The sequence below is a fragment of the Gobius niger genome (genome assembly GCF_951799975.1).
Source record: "Gobius niger genome assembly, chromosome: 13".
NCBI classification, from domain to species: Eukaryota; Metazoa; Chordata; class Actinopteri; order Gobiiformes; family Gobiidae; genus Gobius; species Gobius niger.
In genome coordinates, this window is record NC_136864.1 from 26,805,857 (window position 1) to 26,820,775 (window position 14,919).

The 14,919-nt window shown below is 44.6% G+C and overlaps 1 protein-coding gene across 1 annotated transcript; it reads right to left on the reverse strand.

The window, feature by feature from the left end:
* Positions 1-1,701: 1,701 nt before the first annotated feature.
* Positions 1,702-14,854, reverse strand: LOC306972245 (E3 ubiquitin/ISG15 ligase TRIM25-like; the record flags this gene model as incomplete). The annotated part of the gene is made up of 4 exons (XM_079568792.1): positions 1,702-3,350; positions 6,042-6,220; positions 11,931-12,185; positions 14,271-14,854. The coding sequence occupies 4 exons, from the start codon at positions 14,852-14,854 to the stop codon at positions 1,702-1,704; spliced, it is 2,667 nt and encodes an 888-aa protein (XP_079424918.1).
* Between the last annotated feature and the right edge of the window lie 65 nt (positions 14,855-14,919).

Sequence of the window (14,919 nt, forward strand, 5' to 3'; positions counted from 1 at the left end):
GTGCACTTCCTGTTTGACTCACTTCCTTGACAGTCCAGTGTCTTTATCCACAAATATCCGTGAACTGGAGGCTCCCTCAAACGCCTCGGTCAGAGTGATGTTTATACAAATGAATCTGGTGTTTCCTGACGACAGAGGCTCCTCCCAGCTGCACCTGCCCAGACCTGAGGAGGACGCTCTTCAATATTATTATTTTTTTTCATTTCATTTTATTTATTCTTTTTTCAAGGTAATGCAACCTAAAATAAAGCAACAATCCAACAAAAAACAAACAAACAATACATTCCATGAAAAGAAGAACAGGAGTTGGATGAAGAAAAAAAAATCTTATAAACTCCAACCCCATTCTTGAAGAAAAACTTACAAACTAGATGGCCTAACCGATGTAAAAGACAACAACAAAAAACAACAACAATACACATACATACACATATACACACATATACACACAATACACACATATACATACATTTACACACATATACACACATATACACACATATACACACATATACACACATATACACACATATACACACATATACACACATATACACACGCAAAAACCAGATGTAATCAGCTTTCGATTTTAACTTTTTATTTTTTTATTTTTTTTATTTTTATTATTATTATTACTATTATTATTAATGATTGTTTGCTAAAACAACAGTGATGCAATGGTGACAACAGGCAATGGAAAGATTCCTTTTAAGGCATCTCGGAAGTGAGTTTGCGTCAAACAGGTTTGCTGCACATTTAAGCACAATTTAACCCTTGATGAAAAATAGTCTCAAAGCTTTCTCTTAAAAACATCCATGAGCCAAAACATTTCATAGAAAATAGATACCCATTCATAAATAGATTTACCTTAACATGTTTCAGCATTGGTAATAACTTTAAGCTTCTGGTAAATGACTTTTAGAAATCCATCCTAAAACTAATGAGCTTTAATTTTACAATACAGTTTGACTGGACACTAATGTAGATGTAAACAATTCAAACTGCACCTTTTTCATTAAAACACGGCCAAGCAACACGAGAAATAAGAAATGACAAACACTGGATATGAGGAATGACACGGTTGGTCCATCAAGACTTTATTTTCATGTTCAGATAAATGACAAAAAGATTCAGACTCATTAGTGGAGCAAAAAACATCATTTTCCCTCATACACCGTCCTCCAGAGCCCAAAACTCTTTCTCTTGTCTATCACACAAGAATAGATTTATAAAATATATCACAGGTTTGTTAGAGTTGTATATGTTTTTCCCTCTTGGTTTAATATACGCGGTAACAAAGAACAGAAATAGTTAAACAATACAGCGGGTCGTGGATTGACATTGTAATGATGAGTCTTGAAGTACATTCTGTATTTATGTTTGTTTTGCTTCTCTTTTGCATGTTTTTAATCATTCACAGATAGTTCTGAACGTTCTCAGTGGATTTTCTCCTAAAAACTCACTGTCAGCGTGTGACAAAATAAAACCCCATTATCTGACTGCAGACAGAGTAAAATAATCCACTATCAGGGTGGAGTTTATTGAATTTGAAGCTTGTTTACGAGTCAGACCGATAAAATCACACATGTTCAGCTTTTTGACACAGGACAGACACAAGAACAGCAGTCATTTTGAAGTCCTTGTAAATATGGCAGGTACAGCAGGAAACTTTGATCAAACATTTAAAAAACTAGTGCAGTGTCATGTGAGTTTTGGAAAACATGCAGAATCTCCCATGGTGTAAACCCGAAGTCCAGCGTGCAGAGGCTGAGTGAAGGTGGTCTGGACTCTGTGCAGGAGGATCATGGTTTGATCCTTAACGCTGTAGAAGGACAGAGCTCCTGCGCTGTGGTCCAGGTAAACTCCCACGCTGTTTGAAACTGGACCCGGTACATCTGAGCGGACTTTGTTGAACCAAAATGTGTAGAGATTATTCACACACTGTAGGGCCCAGGATTTATTATTATTTCCAAAGACAGAGTCATCATAACCTCCTTTTCTGTTGATATCTTTATATGTTACTCCGATACAAACTCCTCCCTTCCAGGTCAACTCCACCTCCCAGTAACAACGCCCCGTCAGACCCTCTCTGCTCAACACCTGGTACCAAATACTAAATCTGTGTGGATGATCAGGATAACTTTGGGATTGGTTCATGTTTGTTGCTCTTCTGTTTCCCTCAGACAGAGACAGATAATTGTTGGCTATATTTGGGTCGAGTGTAATATCACATGTATATCTCAGGAAGTCCTCTCTGAAGTTGAAGAGTTCAGGTTCAGGCAGTTTAAACTTTTTCAAAGTGTGTTGCAGTTTGTCTTTGAGCTTTGACACAGCTCTGGTCAGGTCCTCTAAGTTCCTCCTTGTCCTGGTCTGGATTCTGGACTCTGTCTCAGACTCAGTGCTTTGTGTGGCTCTCACCAGAGGAGGACAGAGCTGTATGAACTGGTTATGGTCTGGTGTGAGGGACAGTGTGTCCAGCTCAGAGAGGGTCCTCTTCAGCTCAGTGACGTCCCGCTGCAGTTTGTCCTGAAGCTCTTGGACTTGCTGTAGTTGGCTCTGCTCTTCAGACCGGATCTGCTGCTCCACTTCAGAGCGTCTCTTCTCTAAAAGCAGGGCCATCTCTCTGAAGTCGTCCCCGCTGCGCTGCACTGCAGTCTGGGCAGAGCGGCTGATGTCCTGGGCCTGCTGTCGGAGCCTCTCCTGCTCCGTCTCTTTGTCCTGGAGGCTCTGGAGCAGCAGGGGCCTCCTGGTCTGCAGCTCCTCCTGTCTCTGGGCCCTCTCTGCTGCACAGGACACCGTCTCATGGCCCTTGTGTTGGTCCATGCTGCAGAGGTAACAGATGACCTGCTCATCTGTGCGGCAGAATATTTCCATCAGCTTGTTGTGTTGAGAGCAGAGGTTTTCCTGGAGTTTGTCGGAGGGCGCCACCAGCTGGTGTTTCTGAAACATGGCCACTTCATGATGAGGCTGGAGGTGGCTCTCACAGTAAGAGACCAGACACTGCAGACAGGATTTAACAGCTTTCAGCTTCCTCCCAGAGCACAGATCACACGACACGTCTCCAGGACCAGCGTAGCAGCGGTCAGGAGGGGGCGCTGTGAGCCCTGTCCTCTTCAGCTCCTCCACTAGATCAGCCAACACTGTGCTTTTGACCAGGACAGGCCTGGGAGTGAAGCTCTCTCTGCACTGAGGGCAGCTGAACCTCACCTGTTGGTCCCAGTGGGTTTGAATACAGTCCATGCAGTAGCTGTGTCCACAGGGAACAGTCACTGGATCCTTCAGTAAATCCAAACAGATGGAACAAGTTATGGCGTCCTGGTTCAGAGCTCTCTGCGCCATTTCTGCTCCGGCTGTGAGTGACTGTGTTAGTTTCACTTTTGCACAAATGAATCCTTGGTGTTTCTGACGACAGAGGCTCCTCCCACCAGCTGCGCCTGCCCAGAGCTGAGCAGGAAGCACTGTTTTCTTTTCTTTTTTTCACATCAGAGATTCTTTTTAAAGCTGCGCCGGCAATGAGTTTGTGTCAACAAGTAGATTATAACTAACTATGACTTTAAAACTCAACACACAAAGCATTCAAACAGACAGTATGTAATCCATGTGTTGAATGAATTATGAACAATTTCATATTTTCTAGGGCAAAGACAGATACATAAATATCAGAAAATGTAGCTTTACCTTAACATTTGGTGAACGATCGTGATAAACAACTATAATAAACAATAGTAATAAACTCAACAACCCACTTATCTTTACAATTGAGTTTTTATGGTTAGTAAATGTGTCTCTGAAAATTACAACCATCTGGTTACAATTCCAGGCAACAAAAGCTAAGCAACAAAACAACAAACTGAACACACTGAAGGTGGAACAATATTGTGGGTCAACAATGTAAAACTGAGTCAGATGTTTTGCTCCTGTACATTATCCATCTGTTACTGTTCTTACTATTTACTATTTGAGTCTATTGTGGCTGTAACAATGTCATTTCCCTTTAACGAGAAAAGAACAGTTTTTCTTTTCTTTTATATCACGAGAACTGATGCTTCTTCAACAGGCCGGGGCTTGACAGCAGCCACTAGGACGTCTGGAGTCTTTATTCAGGTTTAGGATATTTTTAATCATTTCTTTTGACGCTACAACACAGTCACAACATACAATATATTATTAGAACTTCATTAGAATGCTTTTGCAGCTTTGAGCTTTGAGATGTGTTTAATTCTACCAAAAAGTATATTTTAACCATGGCTGTGTCCGAAACTATCAAATTATAGCCTCCATGTCCTAACCCTAGCTCCTCATCCTTTCATGGGGTCAACTGTTAGGTCTCTATGCTGTTATTGAACTTTTGCTTCAGCAGCATTTGCCCAATTTGACCGTCCTTACCCAGGGGAAGAGGAAGTGACATCACCAAGAGCTGCTGTTCTTCTTTAAGGTTTTTGGCAGACTGCAGGAAAACAAAAATGCAAACCTCCACCTACTGTGTGTCGAAATAAAGACATTTAAGAAGAAACAAAAAGAAAAATCCAGATGAGCCATCACATTTCCCTTTAGCCTTTTTTTATTTCAACTGCTGTTTCATAAAGCTACAGTAGCAAACTGGCCATGAGGCTTAAGTTTCTACAACATGAGAGCAAATGCACAAAAGCACAAACTGTCTTCATTTAAGCCGTTTATGGAGGCGGCTCTTTAACACAGTGACATGTGACTGAGCTGTGACGACTCCAACATGTGTTTTGTCACTTTTATACAGTTTGGCTTGTGCACAATCTTATTCCATATATTTTTTTATTAAATGTGCGCCTGTCAATCAACAGTGGTTGTGCATGAATCACTCGAGGGTGGGGCCGAGGGGGGCCCCCACCCTCCAGCTCATGTTCTCCAGTTTGACCCAAATCTAAAAGCTTCTTTATGTTCTTCCCAGTGACGGGTCAGGATGGATCTCACACACTCGTAGTTCTGAGCCCAGCGCTCTACATGGAGCTAAACAAGCAGAACAACAGTCTGTCGCTGCACATTCATCATCTCAATATCTTTCTTCAACACAAGAAGACAAAGTGAAGGATCAGTTACAGGCCTACAGCCTCATGCCTTTGTAAAATGATGTCATCTACATGCATCAAGTAAAAAAAAAAAAGTCACACATGTATGAACACAGACCAGACACTTAAAAATGTAACATGATTTTTTATTTTTTTATTCATTACAAAGTTGAGCGTCATTGAACAAATGTATAAATAATCAAAGATATTTGTGCTCGTGCTCAAAAGGACACTTCATCTGCTGCTCGCACGAAAATATGATCCCAAACTTCTTCACGTCAAAATATGACAAAGAGCAGCTCATCTTTCTACATATTCACAGAACAAAAGTGAAGGAATCAGTCGTGTGTTGTATTGGAGTTTGCTGAACAAAAAGGAACCTTGAAGAGCAGCTCAGTTTTTATTTACCACTTTGGTTTTCTTCTTTCCTTTCCCTGAAAAAGAAAAACTTTTTATTGCTTTTTTTCTCAGCACAAACACATTAAACTCCAGAATGATTAAGTCAATTAGAAGTTGTGTTTGAAGAAATTACAACATGTGGTTAAAGTCCCCATAATGTGGACACAGAGTCTTCAATTATGTTATATTTCCTCCAATATATTCATACACTAAGTCAGGCCCGTGGGCCACACTCGGTCTCCCAGTGCTTCAATCTGAGGGCCCTGAGGCAATTCTCAATTTAAAAATGATATTTTTTCTATTTATTATAATGATAATAAAACCCATTTTACAGCACCAGTGCATCACAGCGTCTGTTGGATTTGGATTAGTTCTACTGTACATTTATGTTTGCTCTGGAATATCAATAACTGAATCAAATCAACACTTTCCTGATTAGTTTAGTTGTGATTTGCAAACCAGCACAACACAGTGTGCTTCTCTCACTTTGACCTGTTTGAAAACATATTTACATGTGAAGGATCATGTTTATGATATTGGCAGATCCTGAATGTAGAACTGCAGCCCATGAACCATTGCCCTCAGTACATTGTTCATTACCTGGAGTTTGGCCGTTCTTGGCTCCTCTGTGCTGTCCTCTCTCTCCGGTGTCCGGGGCCTGGGAGTGTTTGGGCCGAGCGAAGGCCACGCCCACTTTTTTCCCGTCGATCTCAACGTCCTCCGCTGCCTCTTTGGCTCGTCTGCACGAGTCAGTGCTCTCAAAGTCCACAAAGCCAAACCTGAGGAACAAATGAGAGTGATTCACAGAGGCCCAGCTCCAGACTCATTGTAATGTGTAGTTAATGAGCACGTGACTTCAAGATAAGTGTCCAAAACTCTGGCCCGAGAGTCACAAAATGTACCAGATCTGAAGTTCAACATACTGAGCCAGCAAAATATTGCCATAAATAATGCGATGAAGACCTTTTATTGCCACAGAAACTAACTGAAGCTTAAAAATTGCAAAAATACACTAGAAAAATGTAATGTAAATGTACAGATGATAAATATTGGGGGAAAAAATGTATGTGACATTTCTTGAGCGATACATCGATATAGTAATCATTGTGACAGCCCTAACACTTGTAATCTCCACATACACATGATGGCCACTGGGAGGCGCCACACGCCTATGCCAGTTAATCCACTGTATCCAGTGTTTTCAATCAGCATTTTCAATTGTCTGATTAATTTGTCCTATTTGATGTGAGACTGTTTTTCCTACTGCTCACTCATGACCTGCACTTTGACCGGCAGAACTAAAGGAAAAGACCAACAGCTCTGAGATTAGGAGGAAAGACTTTTCCTATTTCAAAATGACCATCTATAAATTGCAATATTTTTGAATTATTATTATTTTTTGTTTCTATCTTGATCCTCTTGAAGCACAAAGAACAAGCTCTCATCATTGTGTCTCTTCTTCATCTATAATGTGGTGCAGTCCTGGTTTTAAGTACCACTGTGTGCTGCCCCCTGCAGGTTACCTCATGTGTGTACAGCTCCAGTATCTCACTCATACAATCCCATCTGTGCACTTCCTGTTTGACTCACTTCCTTGACAGTCCAGTGTCTTTATCCACAAATATCCGTGAACTGGAGGCTCCCTCAAACGCCTCGGTCAGAGTGATGTTTATACAAATGAATCTCTGGTGTTTCCTGATGACAGCGGCTCCTCCCAGCTGCACCTGCCCAGACCTGAGGAGGACGCTCTTCAATATTAAAGATTCCTTTTAAGGCATCTCGCAAGTGAGTTTGTGTCAAACAGGTTTAGTGACATTTAAGCACAATTTAACCCTTGATGAAAAATAGTCTCAAAGCTTTCACTTAAAAACATCCACGACAAAACATTTTATAGAAAATCGATATCTATTGATTAAGTTCATGTAATCTTTTGTATTATGTTTCGTGGGTAAAGTAGATAAATAGATTTACCTTGACATGTTTCAGCATTGGTAATAACTTTTGTTATGTGCTAGGCAGACTAGTGTCTTTGTCTCCCTCTTGTGTTTGTTCCCCTCTGTTTTTGTTTTTCAGGCTTGGCTCTTGGCTGGTGGGAGTGTCTCTGAGCAGGCAAAGCTGACATCCATCTTCAATCAAGCTCTGTACATAGACTCCTGGTTTTCCTGCACTCACTGCCAGATTGTTCCGTTTTCTTCACGGTTAGTACCCAAGCTTAGTAGTCCAGTTTTTGGTCATCTGTTTTTGTGGCTAAAGTTTATTTTGTTCCTTTGCGCGCAGATCCTTCCTGCCTCAGAGACACCCTGCCAGACCGTGTAGAGTCAAGCCTGTTTAGTTTTTTGTTACTTGGAGACGTCTTATTAAATAAAGACATTTTTTGTTCAACTTAGTTGCCTTTTGTGTCTGCTTTGGGGTTCACTCACCAACCCTAACAGAACAATCTGGCCAACTATGGACCCCGCAGACTCAGAGGCTATAGTCAGGGCTCTATCTGCTCAAGGACAAACCATTGGACGCCAAGAACAGGGCATCACGGAAATCATCGAGTCTCTCCAGGAACTCACCAACCAAGTTGTGGACTTGGGAACAAAGATCACAGCGTTGCAGTCTCCTGAACCTTTAGTGTCTACTGCTACAACTCCTACGCAAGCTCTGCTCCAGGATTTTCGGACCCCTGCACCACGTGAGCCATTCATTCCCATCCCACAACCTTATTCAGGAGACATTGGCAATTGCGTGGCATTTTTGTTAAAATGTGATTTAGTTTTTGAACAACAGCCTTTAACCTATGCTACTGATAGGTCTAAAATTGCCTACATTGTGGGTTTGTTAACTGGAAAAGCATCGGAATGGGCCACAGCTGTTTGGAACAGTCAATCACCCATTTGCCATTCCTATCCTGAGTTCACCACAGAAATGAGACGCATTTTTGACCACCCTATTCAGAGCAAAGAAATCGGCCAACGCCTATTCACACTTAGACAGGGCCCTAACTCAGTTGCACATTATGCTTTAAATTTCCGTATTGCTGCAGCAGAAAGTGGGTGGGACCAAAGGGCACTTCAGGGAGCATTCTTTCATGGACTTAATGAAAATATTAAGGACGAATTGGCTGCTAGAGATGAATGTAGAGACTTAGAAACATTGATCTCATTAACTATTCGTCTTGACAACCGTCTCAGGGAGAGGCGCAGAGAAAGACTCTCGGTCTAGTCCTTCCCCTGTGATTCTTGGTTTTTCCCCACCTGTGTCCCATCCTAAACGAGAGCCTGACCATGCTCTTTCAACTGCCACTCAAGAAGAACCCATGCAATTGGGCCGCTTAGGCCTGGATTCTGCAGAACGCCAGCGCCGCCTGGTGTCCCGACTGTGTTTCTTTTGTGGAGGTTCTGATCATTTCCGGGGCCAATGCAACCTACGGCCAAAAGACCAGGCTCATCAGCAGGAAAGGGGTCGCTGGTGAGCCCAATTACATCTCACACCAAGACCCCTCAACGCATGCAACTTCAATCCTCCCTTCTGATCAATGGTGAGTCCTTCTCTGTAACTTCGCTCATAGACTCTGGTGCCGACGATAATTTTATTGACGCTGACCTTGTAAAAGACTTGGGCATACCACTTGAGCCCCTAGAGCAAGGTAAATTTGTAAAGTCTGTAGATGGTCGACTCATTTCCAAAGTTACTTCCTGCACCATACCATTAACACTGGTTTTATCTGGAAACCATAAAGAATCTATAAGACTGTTTGTGCTGCCTTCGCCACTCGCACCTGTTGTCCTTGGAATCCCCTGGTTAAGACTCCATAACCCTCAATTTGACTGGCCCTCTGGTTCGGTAGTTAACTGGAGTGTATTTTGTCACTTGAATTGCCTACGCTCAGCTCTCACTACTTGCCATTCGGCAACGGCTCCTTCTGAACCACCTGATCTGTCCAACGTACCTCACGAATATCATGATCTGGCTGAGGCATTTAACAAGGATAAAGCACTCTCTTCCCCCTCACAGACCCTATGACTGTGCTATTGAACTTATTCCTGGTGCCCCCTTACCCTCAAGCCGGTTGTACAATCTGTCTCCTCCAGAAAGAGAAGTCATGGAAAAATACATCAATGGTGCATTAGCGTCTGGACACATACGTCCATCCTCGTCACCTGTAGCAGCAGGTTTTTTCTTTGTTGAGAAAAAAGACACTACTCTAAGACCATGCATTGACTACAGAGGTCTCAATGACATCACTGTCAAAAATAAATATCCACTGCCACTAATTGACTCTGCTTTTGAGCCTCTTCACAGTGCCACCATCTTTTCTAAGTTGGATCTCCGCAACGCCTACCATCTGGTACGAGTCAGGAAAGGAGATGAGTGGAAAACTGGGTTCAATACCCCCCTGGGGCACTTCGAATATCAGGTAATGCCTTTTGGCCTTACTAATGCCCCTGCAGTTTTCCAAGCCCTTGTAAATGACGTTCTTAGAGACATGCTCAACAAGTTTGTTTTTGTCTACATTGATGACATCTTAATTTTTTCTCGCAACCTCCAAGAACACATTCTACACGTCCGTTTGGTTCTACAAAGGCTACTTGAAAACAAACTTTATGTCAAAGCTGAAAAATGCGAGTTTCATGTCTCCTCAGTTGGCTTCCTGGGATTTATCATTGAGCAAGGCACACTCAGAGCAGACCCTGCTAAAGTTCAGGCAGTAGCAGACTGGCCAACACCTACTTCTCGTAAACAATTGCAACGTTTTTTAGGTTTTGCCAATTTTTACAGGCGCTTCGTCAGGAACTTCAGTCAAGTTGCTGCTCCACTCACTCGCCTCACCTCTACCTCGTCGCCCTTTCAGTGGACCCCTGAAGCCCAAGCAGCCTTTGACCAGCTGAAACACCGGTTCACTACAGCACCTATCCTCGCACATCCGGACCCAAGTCAACAGTTTCTCGTGGAGGTAGATGCATCTGACGTTGGGGTGGGTGCTATTCTGTCTCAACGTTCCCCTCAGACCGACAAATTTCATCCGTGTGCATTCTTCTCCAAACGTCTTTCGGATGCTGAGAGGAATTATGACGTCGGAAACCGTGAGTTGTTGGCTGTGGTCTTAGCCCTACAGGAATGGAGACATTGGTTGGAGGGGGCAACGCACCCATTTGTTATCTGGACTGATCATAAAAATCTGTCTTATCTCCGTTCAGCCCGCAGACTCAACTCTCGACAGGCACGTTGGGCTCTTTTCCTTGGACGTTTCAAGTTCAACCTTACTTACCGACCTGGATCTAAGAACACCAAACCAGACGCTCTGTCCCGACTTCACACGGCTGATGGTACGGATACGCCTCCTGAAACGATAATACCTACCTCCTGTATCCTCGCAGCTGCTCATTGGGACATAGAAAACCTTGTCACTGCAGCCCAACACACCGAACCTGATCCTGGAACTGGCCCCGCTAATCGTCTTTGTCCCGTCCACTGCTCGCTCTCAGGTTCTCCAGTGGGGGCATTCATCTAAGCTTTCTTGCCACCCAGGTATTCACCGCACACTGTCCTTTATAAAACAAAGATTTTGGTGGCCTACTATGGGTCCAGATGTGCGTGAATTTGTATCTGCATGTGATGTTTGTGCCCGTAGTAAATCTTCTCATCTACCTGCTGCTGGCTTGTTGCTTCCGCTCCCAGTGCCTTCTCGTCCTTGGTCCCACATTGCTGTGGATTTTGTCACCGGTCTACCCCCCTCAGAAGGTAACACGGTTATTTTGACAATCATCGATCGCTTTTCTAAGGCGGTACATTTTGTCCCCCTCGTGAAACTCCCGTCGGCCCTGGAGACCGCTAATGTCCTAGTCCAACACGTTTTCAGATTACACGGCATCCCTATTGACGTTGTGTCCGATCGTGGGCCTCAATTTTCTTCCCAGGTTTGGAAGGCGTTCTGTCGAGCCCTCGGTGCCTCTGCCAGCCTCACGTCAGGTTACCATCCTCAGTCTAATGGACAGACAGAGCGTGCCAATCAGGATCTGGGTACTGCGCTTCGCTGTGTTACTGCCCGTCATCCCTCTGCCTGGTCTTCCTTTCTTCCTTGGATAGAGTATGCTCACAACTCTATGACCAGCTCTGCTACTGGGATGTCCCCTTTCATGGCCTCCCTGGGCTATCAACCACCCTTGTTTCCAGCCCAGGAGGGTGAAGTGGCCGTTCCCTCGGTTGCGGTTCACCTTCGTCGCTGCAGAAGCATCTGGCGGACTGTCAATGCAGCCCTGATTCGTTCTGCAGCTCGTACTAAGCGCACCGCAGACAGACACCGTGCTCCCGCTCCGGTTTACCAGCCGGGTCAGAGGGTGTGGCTCTCATCTCGGGATCTGCCTCTTCAAGTAGCTTGCAAAAAGCTTGCCCCTAGGTATGTTGGGCCATATGAAATTGAGAGGGTCATTAACCCGGCTGCTGTCAAGCTGAAGTTGCCAGCGGCCTTGCCTGTCCACCCTGTTTTTCATGTCTCGTTACTCAAGCCTGTCTTGTCTAGTTCCTTGTCCCCTCCGGCCGAACCCCCTCCGCCCGCCCGTCTGGTCGATGGTCATCCGGCTTTTACTGTATCCCGGATCCTGGATGTGCGCCGCCGTGGGCGTGGTTTTCAATACCTGGTCGATTGGGAGGGCTACGGTCCGGAGGAACGTTCCTGGATTTCTCGGAGGCTCATCTTGGACCCTGGGTTGCTTCGGGACTTCTATGTCCGGTTTCCTGGCAAGCCCGGTAGGACGCCTGGAGGCGTCCATTAAGGGGGGGGTCCTGTTATGTGCTAGGCAGACTAGTGTCTTTGTCTCCCTCTTGTGTTTGTTCCCCTCTGTTTTTGTTTTTCAGGCTTGGCTCTTGGCTGGTGGGAGTGTCTCTGAGCAGGCAAAGCTGACATCCATCTTCAATCAAGCTCTGTACATAGACTCCTGGTTTTCCTGCACTCACTGCCAGATTGTTCCGTTTTCTTCACGGTTAGTACCCAAGCTTAGTAGTCCAGTTTTTGGTCATCTGTTTTTGTGGCTAAAGTTTATTTTGTTCCTTTGCGCGCAGATCCTTCCTGCCTCAGAGACACCCTGCCAGACCGTGTAGAGTCAAGCCTGTTTAGTTTTTTGTTACTTGGAGACGTCTTATTAAATAAAGACATTTTTTGTTCAACTTAGTTGCCTTTTGTGTCTGCTTTGGGGTTCACTCACCAACCCTAACAAACTTTAAGCTTTTAGAAATCAATCCTAAAACTAATTACTACTAAACTAAAGCTTTAATTTTACAATACAGTTTAACTGGACACTAATGTAGATGTAAACTATTCAAACTGCACCTTTTTCATTAAAACACGGCCAAGCAACACGAGAAATAAGAAATGACAAACACTGGATATGAGGAATGACAAGGTTGGTCCATCAAGACTTTATTTTCATGTTCAGATAAATGACAAAAAGATTCAGATTCATTAGTGGAGCAAAAAACATCATTTTCCCTCATACACCGTCCTCCAGAGCCCAAAACTCTTTCTCTTGTCTATCACATAAGAATAGATTTATAAAATATATCACAGGTTTGTTAGAGTTGTATATGTTTTTCCCTCTTGGTTTAATATACGCGGTAACAAAGAACAGAAACAGTTAAACAGTCTTGAAGTAGATTCTGTATTTATGTTTGTTTTGCTTCTCTTTTACATGTTTTTAATCATTCACAGATAGTTCTGAACGTTCTCAGTGGATTTTCTCTTAAATTGGCAGGTACAGCAGGAAACTTTGATCAAACATTTAAAAAACTAGTGCAGTGTCATGTGAGTTTTGGAAAACATGCAGAATCTCCCATGTTGTAAACCCGAAGTCCAGCGTGCAGAGGCTGAGTGAAGGTGGTCTGGACTCTGTGCAGGAGGATCATGGTTTGATCCTTAACGCTGTAGAAGGACAGAGCTCCTGCGCTGTGGTCCAGGTAAACTCCCACTCTGTTTGAAACTGGACCTGGTACCTCTGAGCGGACGCCGTTGAACCTAAATGTGTAGAGACTTTTCTCACACTGTAGGGCCCAGGATTTATTATTATTTCCAAAGAGATTCAACAACTCCTTTTCTGTTGATATCTTTATATGTTACTCCGATATAAACCCCTCCCTTCCAGGTCAACTCCACCTCCCAGTAACAACGCCCCGTCAGACCCTCTCTGCTCAACACCTGGCTCCTAGAACTAAATCTGTGTGGATGATCAGGATAACTTTGGAATTGGTTCATATGTGTTGCTCTTCTGTTTCCCTCAGACAGACAGATAATTGTTGACTGTTTTTGGGTCGAGTGTAATATCACATGCATATCTCAGGAAGTCCTCTCTAAAGTTGACGGGCTCAGGTTCAGGCAGTTGAAACTCTTTCAAAGTGAGCTGCAGTTTGTCTTTGAGCTCTGACACAGCTCTGGTCAGGTCCTCTAAGTTCCTCCTTGTCCTGGTCTGGATTCTGGACTCTGTCTCAGACTCAGTGCTTTGTGTGGCTCTCACCAGAGGAGGACAGAGCTGTATGAACTGGTTATGGTCTGGTGTGAGGGACAGTGTGTCCAGCTCAGAGAGGGTCCTCTTCAGCTCAGTGACGTCCCGCTGCAGTTTGTCCTGAAGCTCTTGGACTTGCTGTAGTTGGCTCTGCTCTTCAGACCGGATCTGCTGCTCCACTTCAGAGCGTCTTTTCTCTAAAAGCAGGGCCATCTCTCTGAAGTCGTCCCCGCTGCGCTGCACTGCAGTCTGGGCAGAGCGGCTGATGTCCTGGGCCTGCTGTCGGAGCCTCTCCTGCTCCGTCTCTTTGTCCTGGAGGCTCTGGAGCAGCAGGGGCCTCCTGGTCTGCAGCTCCTCCTGTCTCTGGGCCCTCTCTGCTGCACAGGACACCGTGTCATGGCCCTTGTGTTGGTCCATGCTGCAGAGGTAACAGATGACCTGCTCATCTGTGCGGCAGAATATTTCCATCAGCTTGTTGTGTTGAGAGCAGAGGTTTTCCTGGAGTTTGTCGGAGGGCGCCACCAGCTGGTGTTTCTGAAGCATGGCCACTTCATGATGAGGCTGGAGGTGGCTCTCACAGTAAGAGACCAGACACTGCAGACAGGATTTAACAGCTTTCAGCTTCCTCCCAGAGCACAGATCACACGACACGTCTCCAGGACCAGCGTAGCAGCGGTCAGGAGGGGGCGCTGTGAGCCCTGTCCTCTTCAGCTCCTCCACTAGATCAGCCAACACTGTGTTTTTGACCAGGACAGGCCTGGGAGTGAAGCTCTCTCTGCACTGAGGGCAGCTGAACCTCACCTGTTGGTCCCAGTGGGTTTGAATACAGTCCATGCAGTAGCTGTGTCCACAGGGAACAGTCACTGGATCCTTCAGTAAATCCAAACAGATGGAACAAGTTATGGCGTCCTGGTTCAGAGCTCTCTGCGCCATTTCTGCTCCGGCTGTGAGTGACTGTGTGAGTTTCACTTTTGCACAAATGAATCCTTGGTGTTTCT